Below are 22,633 nucleotides of genomic sequence, written 5' to 3' on the forward strand. Positions count from 1 at the left end.
CAGTTTTCTCAGCAAACTACGCAGAGCCTGCACCTGGCATGAGTGAGTGGCTATGATTCCAGGTAAACCCTGGGCCTGCCTGCTGCTCAATCACTCACCTGATGTCTATCTTTCTCCTGGTTATTTCTTACTAGGTACATCGAGTTGACGGTTGTCTCCTCCTTTCGCCAAGTAGTTAGGTGCTTCTACGGTTTGCCGTGCCTGGCTTCTCTAGGCTTTAATCTTGCAAGTCATACATAGCGTTTTCTTTTGCTACGGGTCAACACGCGGTTTAAGTCTACCAAACTTCAGTGGTGAGGACTCATCTAACTGGTTTAAGCCTGTTCCTTGTCTGATATGATGCAAAATGCTGTTGGATTTGTTCATTTAGCACATAAGTAGACACAATCAACTCGTAATGTTTTCAGCGGATGATTAGGAGTGTTAGACAAACGTGGATTGGAATGACCGGCGCACAACGAAGAAACGAGCGATAATAATGGCAGCCATCTTGTATATATAGGGTATCGATCGGACTCCAGGAATCCGGTTCTAGCTTTTGCCATCGCCTTTTCCAACTTTGCAATCTGCTTCAGAACACCTCAGTTATTAAGCCGTCTTTCTCTCACATCGCTACCATGGCCGCAATCTGGGATGACCCTCGAGCTCCCTACCTGGAGATGGTACGTCTCGCGCTCATGACTTGACCATGGTATTTCGGTCCCCGACCCCACACAATGGTTTATTGACACGGATACTTTGTACAGAACCCCAGAGAACCAATGTCTGAGATTACGGCATGGTACGCGAGATACAACCTCTGCAGAACATACTTTTTCGACTACACCCAGTACAGCGAGGCTGTGATCGCCTTGGCCGAATTTCTCAACATCCAGCTCCCACACTCAACCCGAGTAGCGAGGAACCAAGTCAAGCTCCGCCCATACATCCGACGACTCATCGTAACGGGCTACGACACAGAGGAAGTACTATCTCTGTGGTTCGGCGCGGACTGGAAAGGCGGGGTTGGGAGGGTATTGCAGCAGGAGCGCCTCAATTATATGTTGGCGGCCATGAGCACCAGCTGGTTTGGGGTGAAACAGGCTTATGATTTTGGCCCAGCCCAGAGTGTACCATTTTTGAAGGAGCTTGAGGCGCCTGACATCGAGGCGCTAAGAAGGGCACGGGATCGGTGGGCGAATATGCAGAATTTGTGAGGATTTCCTTTGGATTTTTCCTCCTAGCTCAAGGAAGATGTGCTGACCCTAGATGTTTAAGGATCACCGAAGAGGACGTGATAGTCAAGAGTGAGAGGGAGGCGGCATAATGGCTAGGCTTTACGGGGAGTGATTCTTGGGAGCTCTGGTAGAAGAGCTCGAGCGAGATGTCTTTCCTAACAGGCATCCTGCTGGACAGCTGCGTTGATGTTGTGGTATGGAAATTTCCTGCTGGACACAAGGTAAACAGATTGTATTAGAACATTTAGATTGCTGGACCAACAAGTTCAACTCAGGTACCCCCTAATGTTTGCCGTGACCTTCCACAAACTTGTAACCTACCAAACTTACATGGTAACACAGCTGCATATCAGCATCCTTCTTGTGTGATGTTGTGTTTTGAACCTAGTTCAACACCTCCAAGGTACGCCCGTATTCCCTTTCGTGCTTCGGGGGAGGTCCTATTTAACAGTTAATAACAAGTATCCAATACACTAAGTGAGCTCGACTCTCTGCTCGGTTCTCATGCTAATTTGGTAATTTGCAGTTCTTTGTGGTCGGTTGTGTGACATGCCTTCCACATCAGATACGTACGTAATATTGAAAGCCGGGTGTAATTCGGCGTAATCAGCACCCTGCGCGGCCCCACCCACACTTCTTTGTTACGCGGTCCCAGCTCGGCTGCAGCCGACTGCAGCGCGTCGCAGCCTCGAAACACCATTCTTTCATTATTCTTGCCGAACCCACGTCCTCGAACATTTCTCCCAGATCCGCCCATCTTCAAGGTTAATTCCTTTGAACCTTTCACGCCCCACCAATACCCGCAACATGTGATTCCTCACACACATTATTTTTTTTTGGATATAAATACCTTCTGTAACCTAGGTCCCTAAGTTCAAGCACACAAGCGCACGCGCCCACGAACCACTTACACCCTCGCGAACGAACGAACGCCGTTAATTCCAACCTCCACCGACCGAATTCACTCCCCTCGAGAGCTAGGCCATCAATGCCCCCAAAATGGACCCCCACCACGCCCACGCCCACAACACCCTAACCACCTCCCTAACCGCCTGGCAGCACTTCCTCGACCGCGCCCTTCTCAACCGTCTCGACCCAGCGCGCTTCGCGGCCTTCCTGCCGATCCACTTTAGCGCACACCCTTTACCACCGGCGTTGGTGGCTGATGTCCTGTTGCGGCCGCCGCCGGCGCCGCGGGGGTGTTATCGGCTGGATCCGAGGGTGTTGTTGTATTTGCAGGCGTTGTTGAGGCAGAGGTGGGTGGATGTGGCGGGGGTGCTGAGGGGGTTGTTTGTGTATAGTTCGGCGCAGAGGAGGGTTGGTGGGGAAGAGGGGGAAGAGGGGGATAATGGTGAGGGGGCTGGAGAGGGAGGAGGGATATCAGGGGATGGGGGTGATGTGGATGTGAAGATGGAGGTGGAAGAGGAGGGAGGGGGAATCCAAGCCGGGGTCGAAGCACACAATAAGAACGATACCGGGAAGAAGAACACAACAACAACAAAACGCCCCCGCAAACCCCGACGCTGGCAAAACTCCTACGACGACGAAGAAGTGATCCTCTGGCGGCTAGCGCGGGCGATCCACGAGGGTACCGCGGTCAAGACGGCGCGCGAGGTCGCCCAGGTCGCCCAGGTGCTGGCGGCGTGGATGCGGCTGTTCGCGGCGCGCGACGTGTTTGGCCCGTCGGCAATGCACCACCACCCTGCTGCGCTGATGCAGGCGCGCGACGATATGGAGGATGCGCGGGCCGCGTTTGTGCTGTTGCTTATTGCGTTTAGTGAGAGTCCGACTGTGCTGGCGGCGCTGGAGCGGGTGGCTTTTCGAGGTGAGTGGGGGTGTATTTCCCTCGGAGGGAATTATCAAGTGGGTTACAAAGTAGACGTGGTGTTGACTTTGTGCTGTAGGGGTTTGCAAATGGCTTTCTGAAGCTCTGCGGGTTTTCGTGCCGTGTATCATGCAAGGGCTGCCTGCGATGGCCACGCGGTTGGAGATCTTCAGGACCGACGTGCTGGGCAAGCACCTCCCGCGGAAAAAGAAGGACGTGGAAGATGTCGACAGCTACGTGGACAGCTTTATCGACATGGACAGCTTCCAGGTCCCCGAGCTGCCCGTGGTCAACTCTCGGGCTGGGCTCTACATCTACCTCAGCGCTGCGGTAGGTTTTTGTCGTCCCTCGTTCAAACTTTTGGGCGCATCGTGCTGACAATAGTAGCTCGTGGGCCGACCCATGCTTGACGACACCGCCTTGTTTACATACTTGCACAACAGATATCAGGGAGACATACAATCCACGGCAGTCCAACTGATCCTCGCTTCCTTCGACCTCCTCGCCAACGCCGTCTTCCGCAACGAAGGCCCCAAGACAGGCCACCTGCTCAAATCCTACGTCGTCAACAAAGTGCCCCTCATCCTCGTCTCGCTGGCCAGAACAGCCAACATGTACCCATTCGACCCAGAGTCGTGCATCAAGGAAGCCCTCGGGCAGGTCGACACCAACGTGTTCCCCACGCTGTCGGGCATGTTCGAGATGACGACCAACAACGCGCACCACAACAACGCCAACAGCTCGTTCCATGACTCGGTCCGGCAGGACTTTTGCTTCTCGTGCCAGCTGCACGGCCTGCTCTCGCAGCAGGCGATAGAGAGCCTGCTGGGGGATATCACGTACCAGTCGCTGCCGGACGAGGGGCGGTATGTCAAGGAGAGCTTGGTGCAGGCGTGTCTGCAGGATGTGGACCGCACGCAGAAGCTCATTGGAGAGCTGGATAATATGAATGGGAATGTTGGGGCCGCTGCGCAGGCCATTATTGAGGTAAATACTACTACCACCTACTGAGTTTACAGTCCGAGCATGTTATTGACAGAGATCAGGTCATCGGCAGTCTCTGCCGGAACAAGGAAACCATGACCCTGAAGCAGCTGTGCAGCCAGCTCGCGGCCAAGCCGCTGTCCCTGGACGTGTTACTCCTATTCGACAAGCCGCAAAAGATCCTGCAGCCGCTGTGCGAGCTACTCGACAACTGGGCCGGATACGAAGAAGACCAAGGCGAGTACCAGCCCGTGTACGAAGAATTCGGGTCCATCCTGCTCCTACTGCTGGCCTTTGTCTACCGGTACAACCTCTCGCCGGCGGACCTAGGTCTGCGCTCGCCGGACTTGTTCCTCGCGAAGCTGCTGGGCGGCGGGAATAAATACCGGCCACTGGAGGAGTTGGACGAGCAGGAGAAGGCGCACCTGAATGGTTGGATCCACGGGCTGTTTGATACCGCCGGCGGCTTGGGCGACGATCTTATGGCGTCGTGCCCGCCGCAGGACTTTTACTTGCTTATTCCGACGCTGTTTCAGCAGATTGTCGTGGCGTTGAGTGCTGGGTATTTGGCGGATGACGTGCTTAAGGGGGGTCTTGAGTGTGGGTTTTCTTTTCTTTTTCTCTTTTCTTTCTCCAGATCAGGCTAACAGATGAGTAGACTTGGTCGGCGTCCTGCTACTACCCTCCCTCGTCCCCGCGATCCTCTACCTGTCGAACCAGCTCTGGGTCGGCGGCCCCCAGATGCAGTCGGCCATTATCAAGATCCTGCAGGTCATCATCCGGCCCAGCGGCATCTCCAACGAGGCCATGACCATGCTCTCGTCCGTGCTCAACATCGTGGCCAAGCCGCTGGAGCACGCCCTCCGCTCGTACCAGCGGCAAGACCCCAAGTGCCAGGAGATCGAGCCGCTGCTCCGGGCCATCCAGGAGAACCTCGCGCTCTCCCGGCGCACCGGCGGTGCCGACCACACCGAGCTCGAGTCGTGGTGCAGCACGCACGCTAACAGCAGTAGCACCAGCAATGCCACCAACAATAACAATACCCTTACCAACAGCAGCAACAACAACACTACAAACAACAACAACAACGGCGCCAGCGGAACGACCACCACCTACCCCCACAGCGGCCTCACCGCCGCCGTCCGACACACAGTCCAAAGCCTCATCCAATGGGCCCAGCACCCGCCATCTCTCAACGGCACGCCAGCGACCTACACCCACCGACAGACCCTCGCAGCCGTCAAGATGCTCGGCGCGAAACGGGTCCTCGCCGTCCTCCTCGACGAACTGCGCGCCGCAGCCGACACCCCGCAAGCCAGCATCGCCTACGACGTAGCCACCGCCCTCATCTGCGCCCCCGACGTCACCAACGACGCTTCCCTCCCTCCTCCCCCTTCTCCTACCGACCCGAACACCTCCAACCCAACCGGGACAAACCCAGACGGAACCACCACAACAGCCCAACAACAACAACAGAAAAGCCAACACCCCTCAAACATCCAACGCCGCACCACCCTCCGCACTGCCCTCCACCTGAAAGCCACCACCTGGAAACAAACCCAAACCCAAACCCAACAAAAATCCGGATCCAACGACCCCCTCACCGCCGAAACCATCGTCCGTCTCCACCGCCGCGTCGAAGCCCAACTCACCCCCGCGCCTCCCCCTCTCGCTCTAGTAGCTCCTCTCCCTACCCTCCAACCCTCTGATGCTGCGGATGCTGATGCGGCGGAGGCGGCGATTGCTATTAATGCCGCGGCTGCTATGTTGCATGGTCATGGGCAACCTGTCGGCGTCGAACTTGCTGGCGCGCTGGGGTCGGGCGATGTGTTGGGGGATGCGATGGGCGGTAGTGCTACGGGGGATCTGTTGCAGGATTCGATGGTTTTGGATGCGGCTGCTGCTGCGGCGGGGTTGGATGGGACGGATTTGTTGGGGGGTAGTGCTGGGGATCTTGGTAGCAATAGTGGTGCTGGTGGGACGGAGTTGGGAGGGGATGGGTTGTTTGGGAGTTTGGGTGCTGGGAGCGATTTTGGGGCGGATTTTGGGGGGTGGGATATGGATCTTTCTTAAGTTTCTTGAGCCTTGAGGGAGATAGATGGATATATGGGGGCTATGGGTGTGTGTAAGTGGGTGTGGACGTTTGTACGGGGAGTGTTTGGTGATGGTGTTTTTGGGGATAGAAGCGAGAGTATAGATTGTGGGTTATTGTATGTACCCCTTTTTTTTGGAAGGGGGGTTTGATCAAGAGTTTAGCAATCCAGCGTTGTATTTTTTGTATTATTGTATTGTATTGCGTGGTTATGATTCCTACTAGATTGGAGTGAGGTGATGGAGTGTTGCTGAATTGTTGTGTTGTTGTGCTGTTGGATTATGCTCTTTGTTGCACTACTTACACCATGTGTTGTGTGAGTGAGTGAGTGTGACTAGGAGTGGTAAACCTGGGCCTCAGGGGCAACAGCCATGTGGGATATGGTTAGGTCAGGGGGGCGATGTTGCACAGCACAACACGGGACTTTTCAGGAACGGTGCATGTGTCTTTTCTGTGTTCGACACTGCAGTCCTAGTACTTACTGCTCACTCCTCACACATTTGTCACACGGCAGAAGCTGGAAATCTTGGTGCTTTTTGACATGTTCAGTTTATATATCTCTCCATAGGAACGGGTAGGAAAACACGTGGGAACAAGACGAGCGGAACAGGGTTATGAGGGACGTCAATGTTAAACGTGTCGTCGTCTTCGGGGCCGGTGGTTTTCAGCTCGTTCGGTGGGTTTCGAAGGCGCTGAGGGCTGCGCTATAGCGGAGAATAAGATTTGGCAGTGGGACAGTAACCTAGAGTTACTCTTTTATCAGAAATCGAAGCTAGAGGGGCTACACAGCAGACCCAATGGCACGGCAACCACCGGCGTCTGCATACCGGAGACTTAGTGTAAAAGGGCGTGATGAGCCAGTTAACCAATGCCGTTGTCCAGACAAACGGTCAACTTTCCTAGCGCGGGATTTAGTGTATCATGGTATTTTCTATTTTTATTTCGCACTGACGTGTTGTATCACTTTTCATTTCCGTACAATAGCCACCCACAAGAGCACATCACAAAAGCACATCACAAAAGCATCATCAGCCCAGCCCTGTTCTGACCCCCCCATTCACAAGTTGCTGTTCAGTATTTGTAGCCGGCTTTCAGCCTTCTTCGGCACACCAACGCATGCAATATCGAACAATGTTGCATCTTGCGCACTTGCCGCATGGCAGCAGCAGCAGGAAAATGCCTTGTGGTTGCCACGCTGCATCTCTGAAGCCAGACGAGACGACCCACCTAAAGTACCCTGCCTTGCCTGCCCGCCCTGGGTCGTTTCGTCCTGGACCCGCACGCCCAGGAAACGCCCAGAGAACCTCGACTCCACCGGCGTCTAAATTGGGTTTAACCTTTGACGCTGTTCAAGATCACGTTGTGGGCTTTACTTCAGAGTCCTAACACTCGCAGAACTGTGCCACTTTTTGCGGGCGGAATGCGGGGGATTGAAGAAACGGCAAAGTTCAAAGTTCCAACGTCAGCGTCGGCATCCTCCTTCTTGTTTATACCCGACTTGTGTAACGACGCAGCAAGAATATCATTTTCCCTTTGAGAAGCTCGATTTGCTGCTCTTTTCGTCGCTGGCAACCTGTGCGTGGCTCGCGTGGGCTGGAGGATTTTGCGATCGGCGGTGATCTCGCCCGGGCTGGCAAGCTTTACGAGGCTAACCTGTTTCGGCGCAGGTTCTTTGCCGGTTGTGGGGTTGCAGCGAGCCCAGAAGGAAGGAAGCCCCGAGAAACGGCGTCGAGGAAGTTTGGGGTCCAAGTTTTTCTTTTGGTTCAACGGTTGATCTGATGAGAACATTTGGATCGTGGTGAACATGACGAGAGGGCTTGCTGGCCGTTGTGGTCATGACATGCTGTCCGCCGCCTGGCATCGACGATGATGAGGACGACAACAATCACCGCAACAGTAACCACTTCTGTGAACTCCGACTCAGCCTTCGTTCGTCTCGCTTTGGTTTGCTTCTCTGGGCCCTGGAAAACGACCCTGGCCGTCTGGGCAGACTGCGCGTCCACCAATGACGCCGGTCGCGTCCCACGAATTATTGGGGCCCGGTGTTCAGCTGAAGGTCCCATCCTCTTTGGGCGATGGGCTAAGAGAACTTTCTGAGAGTGAAGTCACCCCAGACAGCGCGCTCCCTTGCCAAAGAGCCAAAGAGCCTCAGCAGTAGTCACAAAAGCGGGACACCGACCGTTTCCCGCTTGCAGTTCCTGGTCCTGGCTGTGCGAGCCTTGTGGTGTGTGGTGTCCCGGCTCCCTAGTCCTGGGCTCCCTAGTCCTGGGCTCCCTTCCCTCGTTTGTTGTCTTGTTTTTTCCTTTTCTTTTCTTTTCGCGCCAGAGAAGGAAAAGAAGCTTCGCTCGCCTGTCTGGGGTTGTCGTCATTGGGCGTCGAGGAGAAACAAAACTCACGCTCGCTTCTTCACTGACCCGCTCGCTCCCTGCTCTCTCTCTCTCTTGGCAGCCCGTTGTTTCTCATCCACGGGCCGCAGCAGCCAGCTGTCGTCACCACATCGACGTCGAACAACATATCTTAGATACCACACACGAAGAGCTCCCTGCGCCGGGGCTTAGCTTAATACACACGCCCCCGACATGAGGACCTCCCTCGGGCGCGCAGCCGTGTGCTGCTCTGCTCTCCTCCGGCTGGCCGACGCCAAAGCCCTCAAGTGGAGCGCCGACGAGAACGAGCCGCGATGGGTGCCCGCGGCCGAGACCCAGCTCGGCTTCCTGCCCTCGCTGGGCATGAACAACTTCGCAGCCGGGCCACAGCCGACCTCGCCGCCAGAGCCGAGGACTGTGGCCCACGCGTTGGTGGCGCGTGATTCCACCGACAACACCTGCGGCTATGTCAGCGGGAGTTTCAGTAAGTCGCCCTGGGATTCTTGATTTTAGACTCTGAGTGAGGATGGGATTGTTGTGTAGCAGGACAGGGACTGACGAGAACCAGCGTCCTCACTCTGGTGCGCGTCCACGGCGCGGTGTGTGTACAACTCGATCAACTCGCACATTGGATGCTGCGACGACGGCGAGACCAAGTGCCCGATTTGGACCACGTGCTACGACTCGACGGAGCGGAGTAGCTTCTCGACCAATAACGGGTACACGATGTGGTGGTATGTCTCGTCGTTTTTCTCAAGTTATCGGGTCCCTCTCACGGACTAACAACCCACAGCGGTTCCTCGGACTACCCCCATTGCATGACCCATGTCTACCAAGAATCCTGGGCCGGATACACCCTCTTCGGATGCGGCGTCGCTGCCGCTACCGACAAGATCTGGTATCAAGCCCTAGACAAGCCGTCGTCGACTAGCTCTTCCTCCACTACCAGCGCAGAATCGACATCCACCACCAGCACGTCCACGTCCACCTCTGCTACCGAAACCTCTTCTTCCACACCAAGCCCCACGCCAGGCCCCGCTCCGAACGGCGGCTCCTCGACCCCCGTCGGGCCCATCGTCGGTGGTGTTGTAGGCGGAGTCGCCGTTCTCGCCCTCATCGGCGCCGGCATCTGGGCCATCAGGCGGCACTCCAAGAAGAGCAAGCAAGTCAACCCCGACCCAGCCGCCGCCGCAGCCGCAGCCGGGAATATCCCCCCGAACGGACCCAACGGACCCAACGGCCCCGCCAGCCCAGTCAGCCCCTACGACAACAACGGCATGTCCCAACCCCCCTACTACACCGGCGGCGCGGCCGCTTTCGACCCACGCGCCAGCCTCGCCAAACCTCCCGTCGGCCAAACTCCTCCAGGCGGCAGCTACGACCCCATGACGGGCGCGTACATCCCCCCCAGCGTCAACGGCGACCACAGCACCCTCGCCGGCAGCCCCGCACCGGGATCTCCCCCGCTGCACACGGGGTACCAGGGCACGCCGTCGCCTCCTCCTCCGGGGCAAGGGGGGTACCCGCAGTATGGTCAGCAGCAGCAGCAGCAGCAGCAGGGTGGGTTTGGGTATGCACAGCACCCTGGGCAGCAGCATGCGCCGGCGCCGGGACAGCAGGGGTATACGGCGGAGTTGCCGGCGGAGAGGGGGGATGGTGAGGTGAGGGAGTTGCAGGGGTAGTTGGGTTAGATGGTAATTTTCGGGGGGCTTTTTGGGGGGGTTTTTTTTTCTTTCATATATCCAGGGCGAGACAGGATGAACGAGGCGGAAATGGGATTTGATGGAACAAGGACGGGAGTCTCGTATTTATGGAAAACGCCATACGCAAGATTTACTTGTCATGATATATGGGTGTTATGGAGGTCGGTTGGTTCGATTTACCTCGGGATTCCCTCTTTGTCCGTACGGTCAAGAATGCATTTTTTTTTATTTCACTCTCAATGAATAAGAGCTCTCTCGTTGACTTGTGAACGGTGCGTTTGATGTACATGTGAATCGGTACAGTACTGTACATGTATGTACATGTGCAGTAGGCTTGACCCTAAAGCTTACTCCGCCTCCACTTAGCATACGGATGCTCCTCGCTCAAAGTATCCGGAACAAGATGGTCGATGGCCCGGGTATTGACCATCCCCGGGTGCAGTTCATCCAGGCTTGTGACGCCGCACATTTTCATGCTTGTTACTAGTTCGTCGTTGAGGACTGTTCTGTCGTCAGCTTTTTCTGTGTCTCCTACTGAGTCGAGCACACTCCCGTCGAGCACCCCCCAACTCCAGGCTAAGTAACGATAGTGAAAACAGGGGACTTACTCTCCAAAACCCTCCTCACCCCCTCCCCCCCATAGCCCCCCAACCCCCACAACACCCCCCTCCCCACTCCAACCCCCCTCGCCCCCAAACACAAAGCCTTCAACACATCACTCCCCCTCCCAACCCCCCCATCCACAAAAACCTCCATCCCCTCCAACACCTCCGGACAACACCGCTGTATCTCCAGCAACACTAATATCGACGCAGGCGATGTATCCAGCGACCGACCGCCGTGGTTGGAGATGAGGATGCCGGAGACGCCGGCGTGGAAGGCGCAGAGGGCATCAGAGGCGGTTTGGATGCCTTTGAGGACGATGGGGACCCCGGGGGGGAGGTGGGCGCGGAGGAAGGGGAGGGTGTGAGACCAGGTTAGGGAGGGGGAGATGTAGGATGCCATTAGGCGGCCTAGGGCGGAGCCGTTGGTGTCGGGTCGGGGGGTGAGTTGGGTGGCCATGGGGGTTGTTGTGTTGATGGTGGGGGAGGAGGAAGTGGGAGTGGTTTGGATGCGCTCGTCGGCTTCGCGTTTGCCCGGGACGGGGGCGTCGACCGTTAGGAAGACGCCTTTGATCTTGCTGGGCCCGTTGGGGGAGGTGAGGGAGTGCAGGAGGGCTGAGGTGTTGGGGGCGTGTTTGTCGACGTAGAGTTGGAGGAAGACGGGGATGTCGTCGTTGGTGTTGTTTTGCTGCTGTGAGCCATCGGGAGATGATGGTATAGGGTGGTCCAGAGCGGCTTGGATGACATCCGCCACGGCAAAGCTCGCGCTGGTACTAACAATCTGGGCTACACCTCCCATTTCCTTACACGCACGCGCGATCTCGCGCTCACCCTCCGGGTGGACTGTCTTGCCGAGGGAGGTGGGGGAGACAAAGATCGGGGAGGAGACCGGCTGGCCGAGGATGGTGGTTTTTAGGGACACGGGCGCGGACACGTCGATCAGGACACGCGGGCGGAGGGTGATTTGCGAGTAGGTGGTGCTGTTGCGGCGGTGGGTGTGGCAGTCTGTGGCGGCTGAGGAGACGAAGGCGAGGGTTTTGGGGGGGAGGAAATCGTGGGCGACGAGGCGGAAGTCGTTGACGGATAGTAGACTGGATAAGGGGGGTTTTTGCTTGGGTTTTGGGGTTGGTTGGGATGAGGAAGCAGCCAGGACGGGAACAGATGAGGAGAGCCGGCCAAGTTGCTTTGATGCTGGGAGCGTAGAGAGGAGGAGTGATGGCGAATGGACGGCGTTGTATGCCTCGGTACCATCGCCGCCTGCGTGGTCCAAGAGGACCGAGAGTCCGCCGGGATGTGTCGGGGCAAACTCGGTCAGATCGTAGACCACGCCGTCGATGGCGAGCCACAGGGAGTCGATGTTGTTGTGGTTGGCTAACTCGGAAGGGGGTATTGAGCGAGACATGTTTTGATGGTTGAGGATAGTTCAACGGTAAACAATGTGGAAATACATAGTAGACTTGAAAATGGGTTAGCCGGTTAAATATTCTAGCCTGACGCTCATCCGGTCTTTCTCCTCAATCCCGGGTTCTTGTCCGAGATCTCGGAGCGGGCCGGTGTGGGGCATTTCGGTGGTGATTATACCGAGCCCGGGCACATGACCGAGGCTGCATTTGGATGCCGCAATGATGGTATCCAGGAATGGAAGTAGGCCTAACTTAAGTCTGGCGCAAATTGAAATTTAGGCGTGGTGAAAGTAATCGAGAGACATTTGTCAACCGAGAGGAAAGAGCGTTCTGGGCTCAAGAAAAGATCCGACAAATACCCGCATGTTGTACGATTCAGCACTAACGAGGAAAGAACGAGCTGTGTTTTTGGTTTAGACTGTGGACAGGTCGCCTTTTCAGACCTTTCTCGAGCTTTTTCGTCCTCTGTTCTCCTAATGCAAATCTGCCAAGATAAGACGAGCTCAATCGGCCCCCTCTAAGTGGCATGGCCGTGGAGCGAGCCTGAGACAGTTGCACGCACAAACCCATTGCTCTCCTTCCCTTCCTCAATGCCGACCCTTTATAATCCACCCGCCTGCTGTTCCTTCCAACCGCCGTCCCAAATCGACTACGGTCGAATGGCGCAATGGGAGGGCCGTGGGCGTCAACTGGTACACCACGGAATCTCAGCCCCCGGGTTCGATCCCCGGATGATGATGCACCGACGAGTAAAATCTTTCGGGATTTTCGTAACCGCCCCCCCATTCCTTGACCCCTCCGGGGGATTGAGATGATGGGGCGGTGAGCTTTTTGACTTTTTTTCTTCCAGGGCAATTTGCTTCTAATAGTTGGTTTTGTCTTTTTTTAATTTATTAGTATACGCTGGGAGAGGGTAAGTACTCTGCCCTACCAGTTTACACTAATTCCCACTGAGGCATCCTCATGTTTACTATATTGATGACTGTCCTGCACCAAGGAACAGAGACTTCACTGGGTTGGGTTGTATTGTTGGATTTATATTCGATATCATCAAATCATACTACATCACGGTAAATATACCTCAACCTCTGAACAAATGTCAACAAACACTCCTAACCGCCCATCGACCACTCCCCCTCGAATTCACTCCTGTTTGCGTACTCAAATCCATGACCAAACCTACCGCCACAATCCTCATCATACGCATCCTCCACAGTAGCCGGGTGATAATTGTGCGGAAAAAACCTCGGCACACGAAACACCTCCTCCTTCCCTTTTCCTTTCCAAACTGTTTGCGATGCGCTGTGCTGTCCTTGAGTTTCCCCCATGTTAAGCTTTTTGCAGTGCCCAAAACTGACCTCGTCTTTCTCCAACCCCACCGCTTTTCGTTTTCTTCCCTCCCGTTCCTGATATCTGTTCTCTGAGGCGGTGTCGTTGTCCACCAGCCTCGACGCCCTGTTTTGACCTCTGTCATTGAAATCCCAACCTCCCTCGTTTTCCTCGCCTTGATTCATAGTGTCACCCTGTCCCTCGTGGCCTCTATCGCCAAACCAAAGCTCATGCCCATGCCCATAACCCGAATCATGTCGACAATGCCCATGATTTCCTGTCCCTAATCCACCATCCCCATCCTCATCCTCCCCCTCCTCCTCACCACCATCATCACCACCATCATCTTCATAACCCCCCCTTTCACCATCATACCATCCCATCTGCAGACTCGTCCCCAACAAATCCTTCTTCCTCCCCACGCCGACGTCCTTCCTCCCTCCATCTCCCGGACCAGAATAAGGAGCCGAACCCGGAGCCGAATAATCCAAACATAGCCCTTCCAACGAAGGGACAGGGTCCAAATAGGGCAGGGAAGTTGGAGCGGGAAAGGCTTGGGCAAAGGTTATTGTTGTGGGACGGGCGGCGTGTTTGAGGTAGGTTGTTGTTGCGTGGGAGGGGGGGTTTTTGTTGCTGTTTCCGATGTTGTTGTTGGTGATGGGGTTGTCATAGATTGGGTTGGTGTTATGCGTTGGGAGGTCTGGAGGGGATGGGGGGTGGGTGGTTGCTGGGTGAGGGGGGAACGGGTGGGACGATGAGAGGTGGTGATGGGGGTATAGTGATGGTGGTGGTGGTCGTCGGTTGGCGTTGGGGAGGGTTATGTTGCTTGTGTTGTGGGTCAAGTTGTCTGAGTAGGACAGTTAGTTGATATGGTCAAGTTTTCCATCTGGCTTAGCAAAGGTAGAACTCACGCTCATCAACCCCCCGACAACTAGGACAATGCCAATGTCGACAAGCCTCGTCGCGAAGGTCCTCAAGAAAGATGGCGCCACGGCAAACATGGCGGCTGCTGGGGTTGAGGGACAAACACTTGCAGCAACTCCAACCTGGAGCGTGCATAGAGTTTTTGCTGCTGCGTTTCGAGGTCTGGGAGGGCATCATGCTCACTCGTACGTAATCTGCGTGTCGAGGACGGAACCAAGCCAGCACGGCATAGCACTTGGAAGGTAGACGGCATGGATAACCTTGGGAGGAGCATCTTTTTTATCAGGTGTACCTCCCGAGCTAAATGTGGCCAAACAGATAAAAAGCATGATATATCGCCATCCCGCATAAGACAGTTTTAGGGGTATTGAAAACAATTGTATATACGTTGCTGTGCCCTTCCGAGCCATGGGGCCATGTCTCAGTATGTTTGTGCCACCTCAACTATTTCCCGCATACCGCAGTATTTATGTATGTCCTAGACATCCCATGGTATGTAGAGCTGAGGGTAGGGGGGTAGTTAAGCACTCCATAGTAGACGGGCTGGGGCATGTTCAATATACATAGTATCCGGCAAAAGTTTGTTTAGTTGTTGTTCAGCTCGCCTGAGATTTGCGGCAGCTGATAGGCTCGATGTGTGTCTCAGGGGCGAGGACGCTGAAAACTGTTTCGCTCTATTTTTATTTTGTTTTTGAGTCGTGGCTAGCGGGAAATTTTGGGTAAGTGAAACACAGGCTCGGAAACTACACCCGTCTGGATAGCGGGGGGGGCATATTTTTCTTAGCCCTTGGTGTTAGTCTCATGCCAAAGTACAGGTGAATGGTCAGCTTTTCAGGCATTGTTTATCTATCCAAGGTTTTCTTTCCTTTGCATTCCTCCCTTCACCATTTAACTTTGCTGCCTTCGCTTGTGTAAGTAAATGCTTGCTTTAGACGTTGTTACACGGTAGTTCCCTCAGCGTCCCAATGGAGCGGTCCTAGAGAAGGGCAAGTTTTTCAGGCCATCACGCCAGAAAGACCATGAATGTTTCAAGCGGTAAAGGTTCAAAAACATGGCGAAGCATTACTTTTCCCTCCCAGCTCCGTTTGAGCCAGTTAGTTCGAACCCGAGATTCATCGTGAAGGCGTATCTTCAGTGCAATACAATAAAGCCAAATGCACCAACTTTATTCTTTTTAACACCTGTGTCACATTAACTGTACTCCTCATAAAATGGCGACATTCCCAAGACTCGGGACATCACGCCAATTCAGTGTTAGTGACTCCGTATCAAATGCTGACTCATCATCAATTGTTACAATCTTTCCTTATCTTTCCATTCTCGATACAGAATACCTAACAATACAGACAGACGACTCACTCCCACTTTGTCTCACTCACGCACTCAGGACAAAGAACTCACTCACTCAGCAACCAGCCATTCATGCCAACTCGCTTAACCACAGACCCCCTTTTCCAATATAAACAAACGAAACCAAACCCACCGTTTCACGAGCAGGAAAAGCGTTCCCCCCCGCCCAAAATGGAAGCGCTCCCCCAACTCCCACCTAACTACGCAGCCGCCATCGAGCTCATCGATGCCGCCCATGAGGCGGACCCACGGCCGGCTCCGGGGCCTGCGATCTTCCCGGTCCCTTATGAGCTGCACTATGCCCGCAAGATGACACGGTGGTTGGCGCTGCGCGAGCCTGAAGCGTCGCCTGCGTTGCAAGTTGCTTGTCGGGCGCAGCATTTTCGCCGGTGTGTATATTGTCCCCTCTTCCCTGATTTATCAGCTCCCCAGCTATTCGGTCACTTCGTGGAGGATATACATCCATAAATGGCCCTCCATCTAACCCCTTTCCATCATGGTTCCGTTACGATATCACACTTCTCCTGGCCACATCGTAACAACCCCCTCTAACATACACTTCAGGTGGCAACTCCCCCGCTCCTCCTACCCCCAAACCCGCGCCGGCTACCTCACCTGGCGCGCGAAACAAAAATCCCTCGCCGCCGCCGAACTCACCACCCTCCTCTCCACCTCCCCCCAAATCCAGCCGCCCATCCCCCCAGACGACATCGCCCGCATCGCCGCGCTGGTCCGCAAGGAAGGTCTCGTCCTTTCCACTACCGCCACCGCCGCCGCTGTGGGTAAAGAAAGCAGCGGCGAGCCGACGAAGACGAAAGAGAGCGACGAGGAAACGCAAGCGCTCGAGGACGTGGCGTGTCTGGTGTTTCTCGACGACCAGTTTGATGAGTTTGAGAGTCGGAGCGAGATCAGTGAGGATAAAGTGGTGGGGATTTTGAAAAAGACGTGGGGGAAGATGAGTGGGAAGGGACGGCAGTTGGCGTTGGGGATGGAGTTGAGTGAACGGGCGACTGGGTTGATTGGGAAGGTTTTGGAGGGGGAGGTTTGAGGGTGGTTGGGCTGGTTGGTATAAGGGGGACTGTAATTTCAAGGTGAAGTTATAGGCTGGCCTGTTTCTTGGGGGTTTTTTCTTCTTCTTCTTTTTACGATATCGGAGAATGACTTTCTCACTATAGGGAGAAGTGGATAATGAACGAACACCGAACAACGAACAAATGTCTATTTCGTTTTCTGTGGGAGAAAAAAGAATAAGAGAAAAAAAGTCAAAAAGCTCACCGCCCCATCATCTCAACACCCCGAGGGGGCCGAGGAATGGGGGGCGGTTACGAAAATCCCGAAAGATTTTACTCGTCGGTGCATCATCCGGGGATCGAACCCAGGGGCTGAGATTCCGTGGTGTACCAGTTGACGCCCACGGCCTCCCCATTGCGCCATTCGACCGTAGTCGGTTTGGGGGGGCGGTTGGAAGGAACTGAGCGAGGGGGGGTTATAAAGGGTGGTTGAGGGAGGGAAGGAAGGAAGTGTTGTGAGGGCGAGCTTTGGTGACTGCCTCAGGTTTGTTTGGATGACTTCCTCGGGCAACTTCCATAGGCGACTTTTCGGGCGGCTTTTCAGTGGCAGAATAGAGGTACAAGTATGTTAACTCACTTGATCCCATTTTGTGGTCCCATGTTCTATATATTTTCCTCTGTTCATGGTACAGCCTGTAACGACGGCAAGTAGGAAGCTATTCACAAACATCTCAAACCAAATCACGTATTTCCCAAGCAATTTCTTGAACCACAACAGCCACGGCCCAGCATCCAAACAAGGAGAAACCGGGCCGGCTCATGTATTAAAAGCCACGAGAATATAAAGTCACATTTTCACAAACATCCCACATCCCAGATCCCTCATCCATATAATATCCCCCATCTCTCAAAGTCCCATGATCACATGAAGTCCTCCTCCACTAAACCCCCAGCGGCCGCAAACACAAATAGCCATATGTTCATCCCCCCTCCACCTCATCCCCCACCCCCCTTAGAATATAAACCAGCCAGGAAAAGACACCGTCGCCTTGCTATGGACGTTCCGGGTATCATCGATTCGAAAAAAAAAAAAAACTGAACAAAAGAACCCCAAAAAAAGAAGAACCCACGGGAAAGGAACAGGAAGAAAAAAAGGCATGAAAGGAGTCCCGCTAATGATACGGACAAGAAAAGGGAAGAAATTTTGTTGCACAAAACAAAATATAATGGTCCCTCAACAGAACGGGAACATGATGCAGACATTAACAAGTTCCCAAAGAAAACTCTGGGTGACGCCGAGAAGCGCCGAGAAGGGGCGTAATAATGGGAATGGTGTGAAGAACGTGGGGATCGTATTTACACGCTCAAAATATATTGGTCGACCCCTGGTCTTTTTTTGACCAAGTGGTGCCCCCGAAGGGGCAGGGCGGTTCGAAAAAATAAAAAATAAAATTAACGGCCGAGGGTCGTGTCGTCCCGCGGCCGGGCCGGGCACAGCGTACCTCGACCATCCCCGCCCCGTGCTACCCACCCGCCCGGCCGGAATTATATCATCCCGGCCGGGGCATTCCCCCCCTCGGCCGGAGTCCCAGTGGCCCCCTGCGTCCCCTGCGTCGTCCCCGTCCCCGTCCCTGTCCCCGAGCTCGACCCTTGGGCCTTGCTGCGCGGGGTGTTGTTGGACGAGCCCAACCCGCGCTTCATCATCTTGCCGAGCACGGTGACGAGCTCGCAGGCATCGTTGAACATGTCGTTGTCGATGCCCTCAGTGGCCTCGTACACCTCGGCAATGGTGTCCTTGGCAATCTTGCGGCTGCCGTCGGCGTCGTGGACGCACTCGTACAGGAAGGCGGCGTACTCGGTCTTGACCGAGAGCCGGAGGGAGTGGGAGCCCCAGAGCAGCTCGTCGGCGAGGTGCACGGCTTCGCGGAAGTATTGGTGGGCTTCGGGGAGGTAGTCGCCCGGCTTGAGGAGGAAGGCCGTCGGTGGTGTTGGGCCGAAGCCCGGTGGCGGTCCTACTGGTCCGCCTTTGGGGGTGTTTTCGTCGTCGTCATCCCTGGCGACCCCTTTGCCCTTGTCGACACGTGATGGGAGGCCGGGGACTGTTGATGTGGACTGGCTCTCGGGGGTGTTGACGCCCATGGTGGAGACGGCTGGGGTGTTGTGAAAGAGGACAAATATGTGGTAGAAGGAAGCGCGGAGTTTGTACGCCAGGACCTTGAGCTCGACGTAATTCCCAACCATGGGCAGAACGTACTGCTGGAGGAGGACTAGCCCCTCGCGCGAGAGCCACACGATGTGGCAGGTGAGGTCAAGGGCGGCTGCAGCTTGAGAGGCATCTTGACGTCGCTGTTTACGGGCTTTGATGAGTTGGTTCGAGAGGTTGATAGAGAGTCCGAGGATCCGGAACAAGACGGACGCGAGCAGCGGGTTGTCATTTTCGACTGCTTTGGCGAGCTTCCCAAGAAACTTCTGGTCGATTTCGGAGGAGGCCATGAGAAGCGTGGTGTGGCGCCTGAGGCGTCCTGGTGATTATCGGGAGGGCGGCGGTGAAAAAAAAAGAGAGCCTTTGTTTTCGAATGAGACGATTGAAGATCGATGGATGATGATGAAAGGATCGAGACGGATGAAAATGGTTGACCCCAATTAACCCGACTTCACTCGGCGTGAACAAGTCCAATTCCTCCCAAATAACAAAGATTTAAACGAGTGACTGTGGGTCGGCTTCTTTTTGTGCATGAGGGTTGTGAGGTGGTCCCAAAAAGATGGTCGCCTGATGGGTGAGGCAGGTTGGCGCCCAAGATATCTGGCACGCCGAATCAGGGCAACTTCCCCAGGGCAGTGAATGACTGTGTGGCCTCGAATGACAGGGCTGACGTCGCGGATATCGGAATTTCAAGCTGGAGGGGGACAACTCAGGCCATTGGAGGAAGACTGGCCAATATACTACAGCGAAGACGAAGCGACTTTTTTTGCGTGAGACGGAGTTTTGTACAGGGCCCAGTAGCGTTATGGATCGACAGCGGCAAATGAGTGGGCGCGCAGAGAGTGTGAGAGAGAGCGAGAGAGAGAGCGAGAGAGAGAGAGCGAGAGAGAGAGAGCGAGAGAGAGAGCCGTCAGTAGGAAGACGGACCAGAAGAGAATTGAGGCTAGGATTTGAGGGTGGTGACCGTGTGGACGACGATGCAGGGCATGGCGGCGACCTCGAGGAGTGGGCAAATGAGCGGTGCTGGCGTTGGCGTGTTTTCTTCCCCCCTGAATTGAGTTGAGATGAAACAAACACCGTCTCTTTCTGGACCTCCGCAGCTCAGACAACTCTGAACACAAGAGGTTCTGGAATCTGGAATGGCCGCCGGCGAGGCGCGAGGTGCGGAACCAGGCCAAAGGAGATTGATTGCTCGACCGGGGGTGGTGCGCTTCTTTTTGGGAGCAAGAGAGCAGCAGATCGGAGCTGAGGCGAGCAAGGCCGGTGGATTCGGTGAAGCCAAGCTAACGTTATGCTTCCCTGGGGGCTGGGAGATGTGCGCTCTGGTGGAGCTCTCGAGCTGGGGGCCAGTTGCGACAGCGTCTGACAACAGGCCTAGGGCCGATTCGAAGCCGCGAGTGGGTCAATTGGCGGAGCGGGTCATGCCCGGAGCCGGGTTCGGGTTGAGACGTCGAGTGATACTTCGTACGGGGTAGAGCACCGTTGATGCCGTGCCGATGAGGGAAAGTAAACACGAGAGCAAGGGATGGAGGGCCGAGACAGACAGCCGCGGAGGTGGGTGCAGCGTCGGGAGCGGCAGATGCGTTCGACGGCTGGGGGGGGTCCCGAGACGTTCTTATGGATGGGGACGCGCAGCAGCAGCAGAAGCAGGGCACAGTGAGGGTCTCATGCATGAACGAGCGAGGACGGTGGGCCCATGGACCCTCGGGGCAAGGTCGAGGAGACGTCTTCGAAGAGGCTCGCGCGGGCGTGGAGCAAATCACGAACGACCCGACTCGGCGGCCCGGGCTAGCGCACCAGATGACGCAGAAGCGGACGCAGATGCAGACGCACAATGCAAGGCAACGCAAGGCGAGCAAGAAGCGCAGCTCGCCGTCGACAAGGGCGGAGTCGAGGGGTTCGGGTTGTCCGAGAGATTCGAGGAGGGGAGCCGGGAAACGAGCAACGATGTCATCGAACAATGGGGTTGGTCTCGGCTTGATGAAAAACAAAGGGTGGCCGTTGGAGGGCTTGCAGATGGCGCGCTGCAAGGTGAGTTGTCAACTTGTCCATCACCCTTATCAAATCTCACTGGGCTCCTGACAAGCCCCACGGCGCCATTCAGCGAGGGGCAAACGGGGACCGGCTGGAACAGGATGTAGCCCTTGGTTGCAACGCCGCGGAACGAAGAATCCTGGCAAATCCGTGGGAACCCGGGGAAGACCAGGTCAAGACGACGATGGAGGCGCGCGAGACGCTTCAGGCGCGATGCATGGCGTTTGCGACTCGGGACCCTGCACGTGCCGGTAGCCGCTGTTCCTTGTTCTCGACGAAGCCAATAATATGCGAGAACTACGCAGGAAACAGGCCAAAATGAGCGGACTCGAGACAACTCGAGGGATGACGAGAGCGAAAGAAAGGAAAGCGCCCGCTCCCACGGAATCTGCCGGGGTTTACCGGTAGCGAGGCAGGCACAAAACACACCAGTTTCGAGCGGAAGGAGCTTTCCATGCTGGAGGTATTTCTGCTTAAGTAAGGCAACACGGGCCTTCTTGTGCCACGTGCCAAGACCCCGAGATCGCTGAACCCTGGAAATGCCTGCCGTGCAGTGCTGGGCCCTGAGGCCCGGGAGCGCCTGGCCATTGTTTTCCGGGCCTCCAGGGCCACTCCCAGCCATCGTATTTTCACAAACAAGAACCTTCAGCAGCTCCCAATTGGTGCCAGCATCAACCACAAATCCACAAGAGCCATGGCCGCCCTGCACCGGCCCATCTGCTCGAGCTGCTTCTCTCCAACTTATCCACCCGTCGACTTCAACACGCATGGCCGTCGACAATGCGGCCACCCTCCCACAACATCCCACGCAGCAGCGCGTCAGAATCTCCTCGTCCACAACAGAATCGGACAGCGCGCGGCGTGGGCTGCCGTTTCCCGTGCCCCGCGAAAAACAAACAGAACATGAACTGGCGGTGAGCGGGAGTCCGAGATTCCCTGCCCAGCTCCCGCCTGAAAGCTCGCCACTGTCCGGACTAGGCAGATCGACCGAAGAAGAGAAAACCTGAGGGAAAGGGGCCCGAGATTCCCCATATCAACCGCTCGACACATCGCGGAGCACAAACAGCCTCGTCCAAAGTCTCTTTCTTGGCAGTATGTGCTTTCACTCGCTCCCAGAAAACGGACGTTTGTCCGACGGGACTGTCGCTTGTCGTTGAACCGGCCGTCCAAAAGAAGAAATGCCACTAACCCGATTGTCGAGTCCACGCGGTACTTCGGACTGAGAACGATCACAGGAGGGTTGGAATGACCCGTTTCACAGCGTCATCTGCTTCTCATCGGGGCTGCAGCCCTATTAAAAGACGGCACTGTCTCATAAGTCGAAAGTCTCGGCATCTTTTGAGGAGTCCATTTCTGCCGTCAGCAATTCCGCTTGAGCTGGACCTTGTCTGGTTGCACAACGACTCAAAATTTGATCTGCGCTGCCGCATTCCTAGGTACACCTACCTACACTCCACGTAGATCAGGAATTTCACACGATCAGCTTGAACAAAGCTGTTGCGTGCTCGTCATTGACCTGACCGAAATCAAGACCTCGTCTTCATGTTTCCTGGGCATGGTGCCTGCCAAGCCGCCACCGAAGTTGCCTGCT

The 22,633-nt window shown here is 55.4% G+C and overlaps 7 protein-coding genes across 7 annotated transcripts; 4 read left to right on the forward strand and 3 right to left on the reverse strand.

The window, feature by feature from the left end:
* Nucleotides 1-617: 617 nt before the first annotated feature.
* On the forward strand, nucleotides 618-1,306 carry C8A04DRAFT_24943 (uncharacterized protein; the record flags this gene model as incomplete). The annotated part of the gene is made up of 3 exons (XM_062779363.1): nucleotides 618-662; nucleotides 747-1,192; nucleotides 1,258-1,306. 3 exons carry the CDS (start codon nucleotides 618-620, stop codon nucleotides 1,304-1,306), a joined length of 540 nt encoding a protein of 179 aa, XP_062640518.1.
* A 910-nt stretch (nucleotides 1,307-2,216) lies between these two features.
* C8A04DRAFT_34369 (mediator of RNA polymerase II transcription subunit 5) lies at nucleotides 2,217-6,099 on the forward strand (the record flags this gene model as incomplete). The annotated part of the gene is made up of 6 exons (XM_062782806.1): nucleotides 2,217-3,042; nucleotides 3,122-3,372; nucleotides 3,430-4,029; nucleotides 4,089-4,626; nucleotides 4,685-5,703; nucleotides 5,761-6,099. 6 exons carry the CDS (start codon nucleotides 2,217-2,219, stop codon nucleotides 6,097-6,099), a joined length of 3,573 nt encoding a protein of 1,190 aa, XP_062640519.1.
* Nucleotides 6,100-8,697: 2,598 nt separating this feature from the next.
* C8A04DRAFT_24945 (uncharacterized protein) lies at nucleotides 8,698-10,166 on the forward strand (the record flags this gene model as incomplete). Its single annotated transcript, XM_062779364.1, has 3 exons — nucleotides 8,698-8,968; nucleotides 9,053-9,218; nucleotides 9,278-10,166. 3 exons carry the CDS (start codon nucleotides 8,698-8,700, stop codon nucleotides 10,164-10,166), a joined length of 1,326 nt encoding a protein of 441 aa, XP_062640520.1.
* A 361-nt stretch (nucleotides 10,167-10,527) lies between these two features.
* On the reverse strand, nucleotides 10,528-12,191 carry C8A04DRAFT_9184 (uncharacterized protein; the record flags this gene model as incomplete). Its single annotated transcript, XM_062785389.1, has 2 exons — nucleotides 10,528-10,688; nucleotides 10,796-12,191. The coding sequence occupies 2 exons, from the start codon at nucleotides 12,189-12,191 to the stop codon at nucleotides 10,528-10,530; spliced, it is 1,557 nt and encodes a 518-aa protein (XP_062640521.1).
* Nucleotides 12,192-13,304: 1,113 nt separating this feature from the next.
* On the reverse strand, nucleotides 13,305-14,522 carry C8A04DRAFT_24947 (uncharacterized protein; the record flags this gene model as incomplete). Its single annotated transcript, XM_062779365.1, has 2 exons — nucleotides 13,305-14,368; nucleotides 14,429-14,522. The coding sequence occupies 2 exons, from the start codon at nucleotides 14,520-14,522 to the stop codon at nucleotides 13,305-13,307; spliced, it is 1,158 nt and encodes a 385-aa protein (XP_062640522.1).
* A 1,444-nt stretch (nucleotides 14,523-15,966) lies between these two features.
* Nucleotides 15,967-16,843, forward strand: C8A04DRAFT_24948 (glutamyl-tRNA synthetase; the record flags this gene model as incomplete). Its single annotated transcript, XM_062779366.1, has 2 exons — nucleotides 15,967-16,184; nucleotides 16,360-16,843. The coding sequence occupies 2 exons, from the start codon at nucleotides 15,967-15,969 to the stop codon at nucleotides 16,841-16,843; spliced, it is 702 nt and encodes a 233-aa protein (XP_062640523.1).
* Nucleotides 16,844-18,350: 1,507 nt separating this feature from the next.
* Nucleotides 18,351-19,298, reverse strand: C8A04DRAFT_9212 (14-3-3 domain-containing protein; the record flags this gene model as incomplete). Its single annotated transcript, XM_062785400.1, has 1 exon — nucleotides 18,351-19,298. The coding sequence occupies one exon, from the start codon at nucleotides 19,296-19,298 to the stop codon at nucleotides 18,351-18,353; it is 948 nt and encodes a 315-aa protein (XP_062640524.1).
* Between the last annotated feature and the right edge of the window lie 3,335 nt (nucleotides 19,299-22,633).

This window comes from Dichotomopilus funicola (genome assembly GCF_033296635.1).
Source record: "Dichotomopilus funicola strain CBS 141.50 unplaced genomic scaffold C8A04scaffold_4, whole genome shotgun sequence".
NCBI classification, from domain to species: domain Eukaryota; kingdom Fungi; phylum Ascomycota; class Sordariomycetes; order Sordariales; family Chaetomiaceae; genus Dichotomopilus; species Dichotomopilus funicola.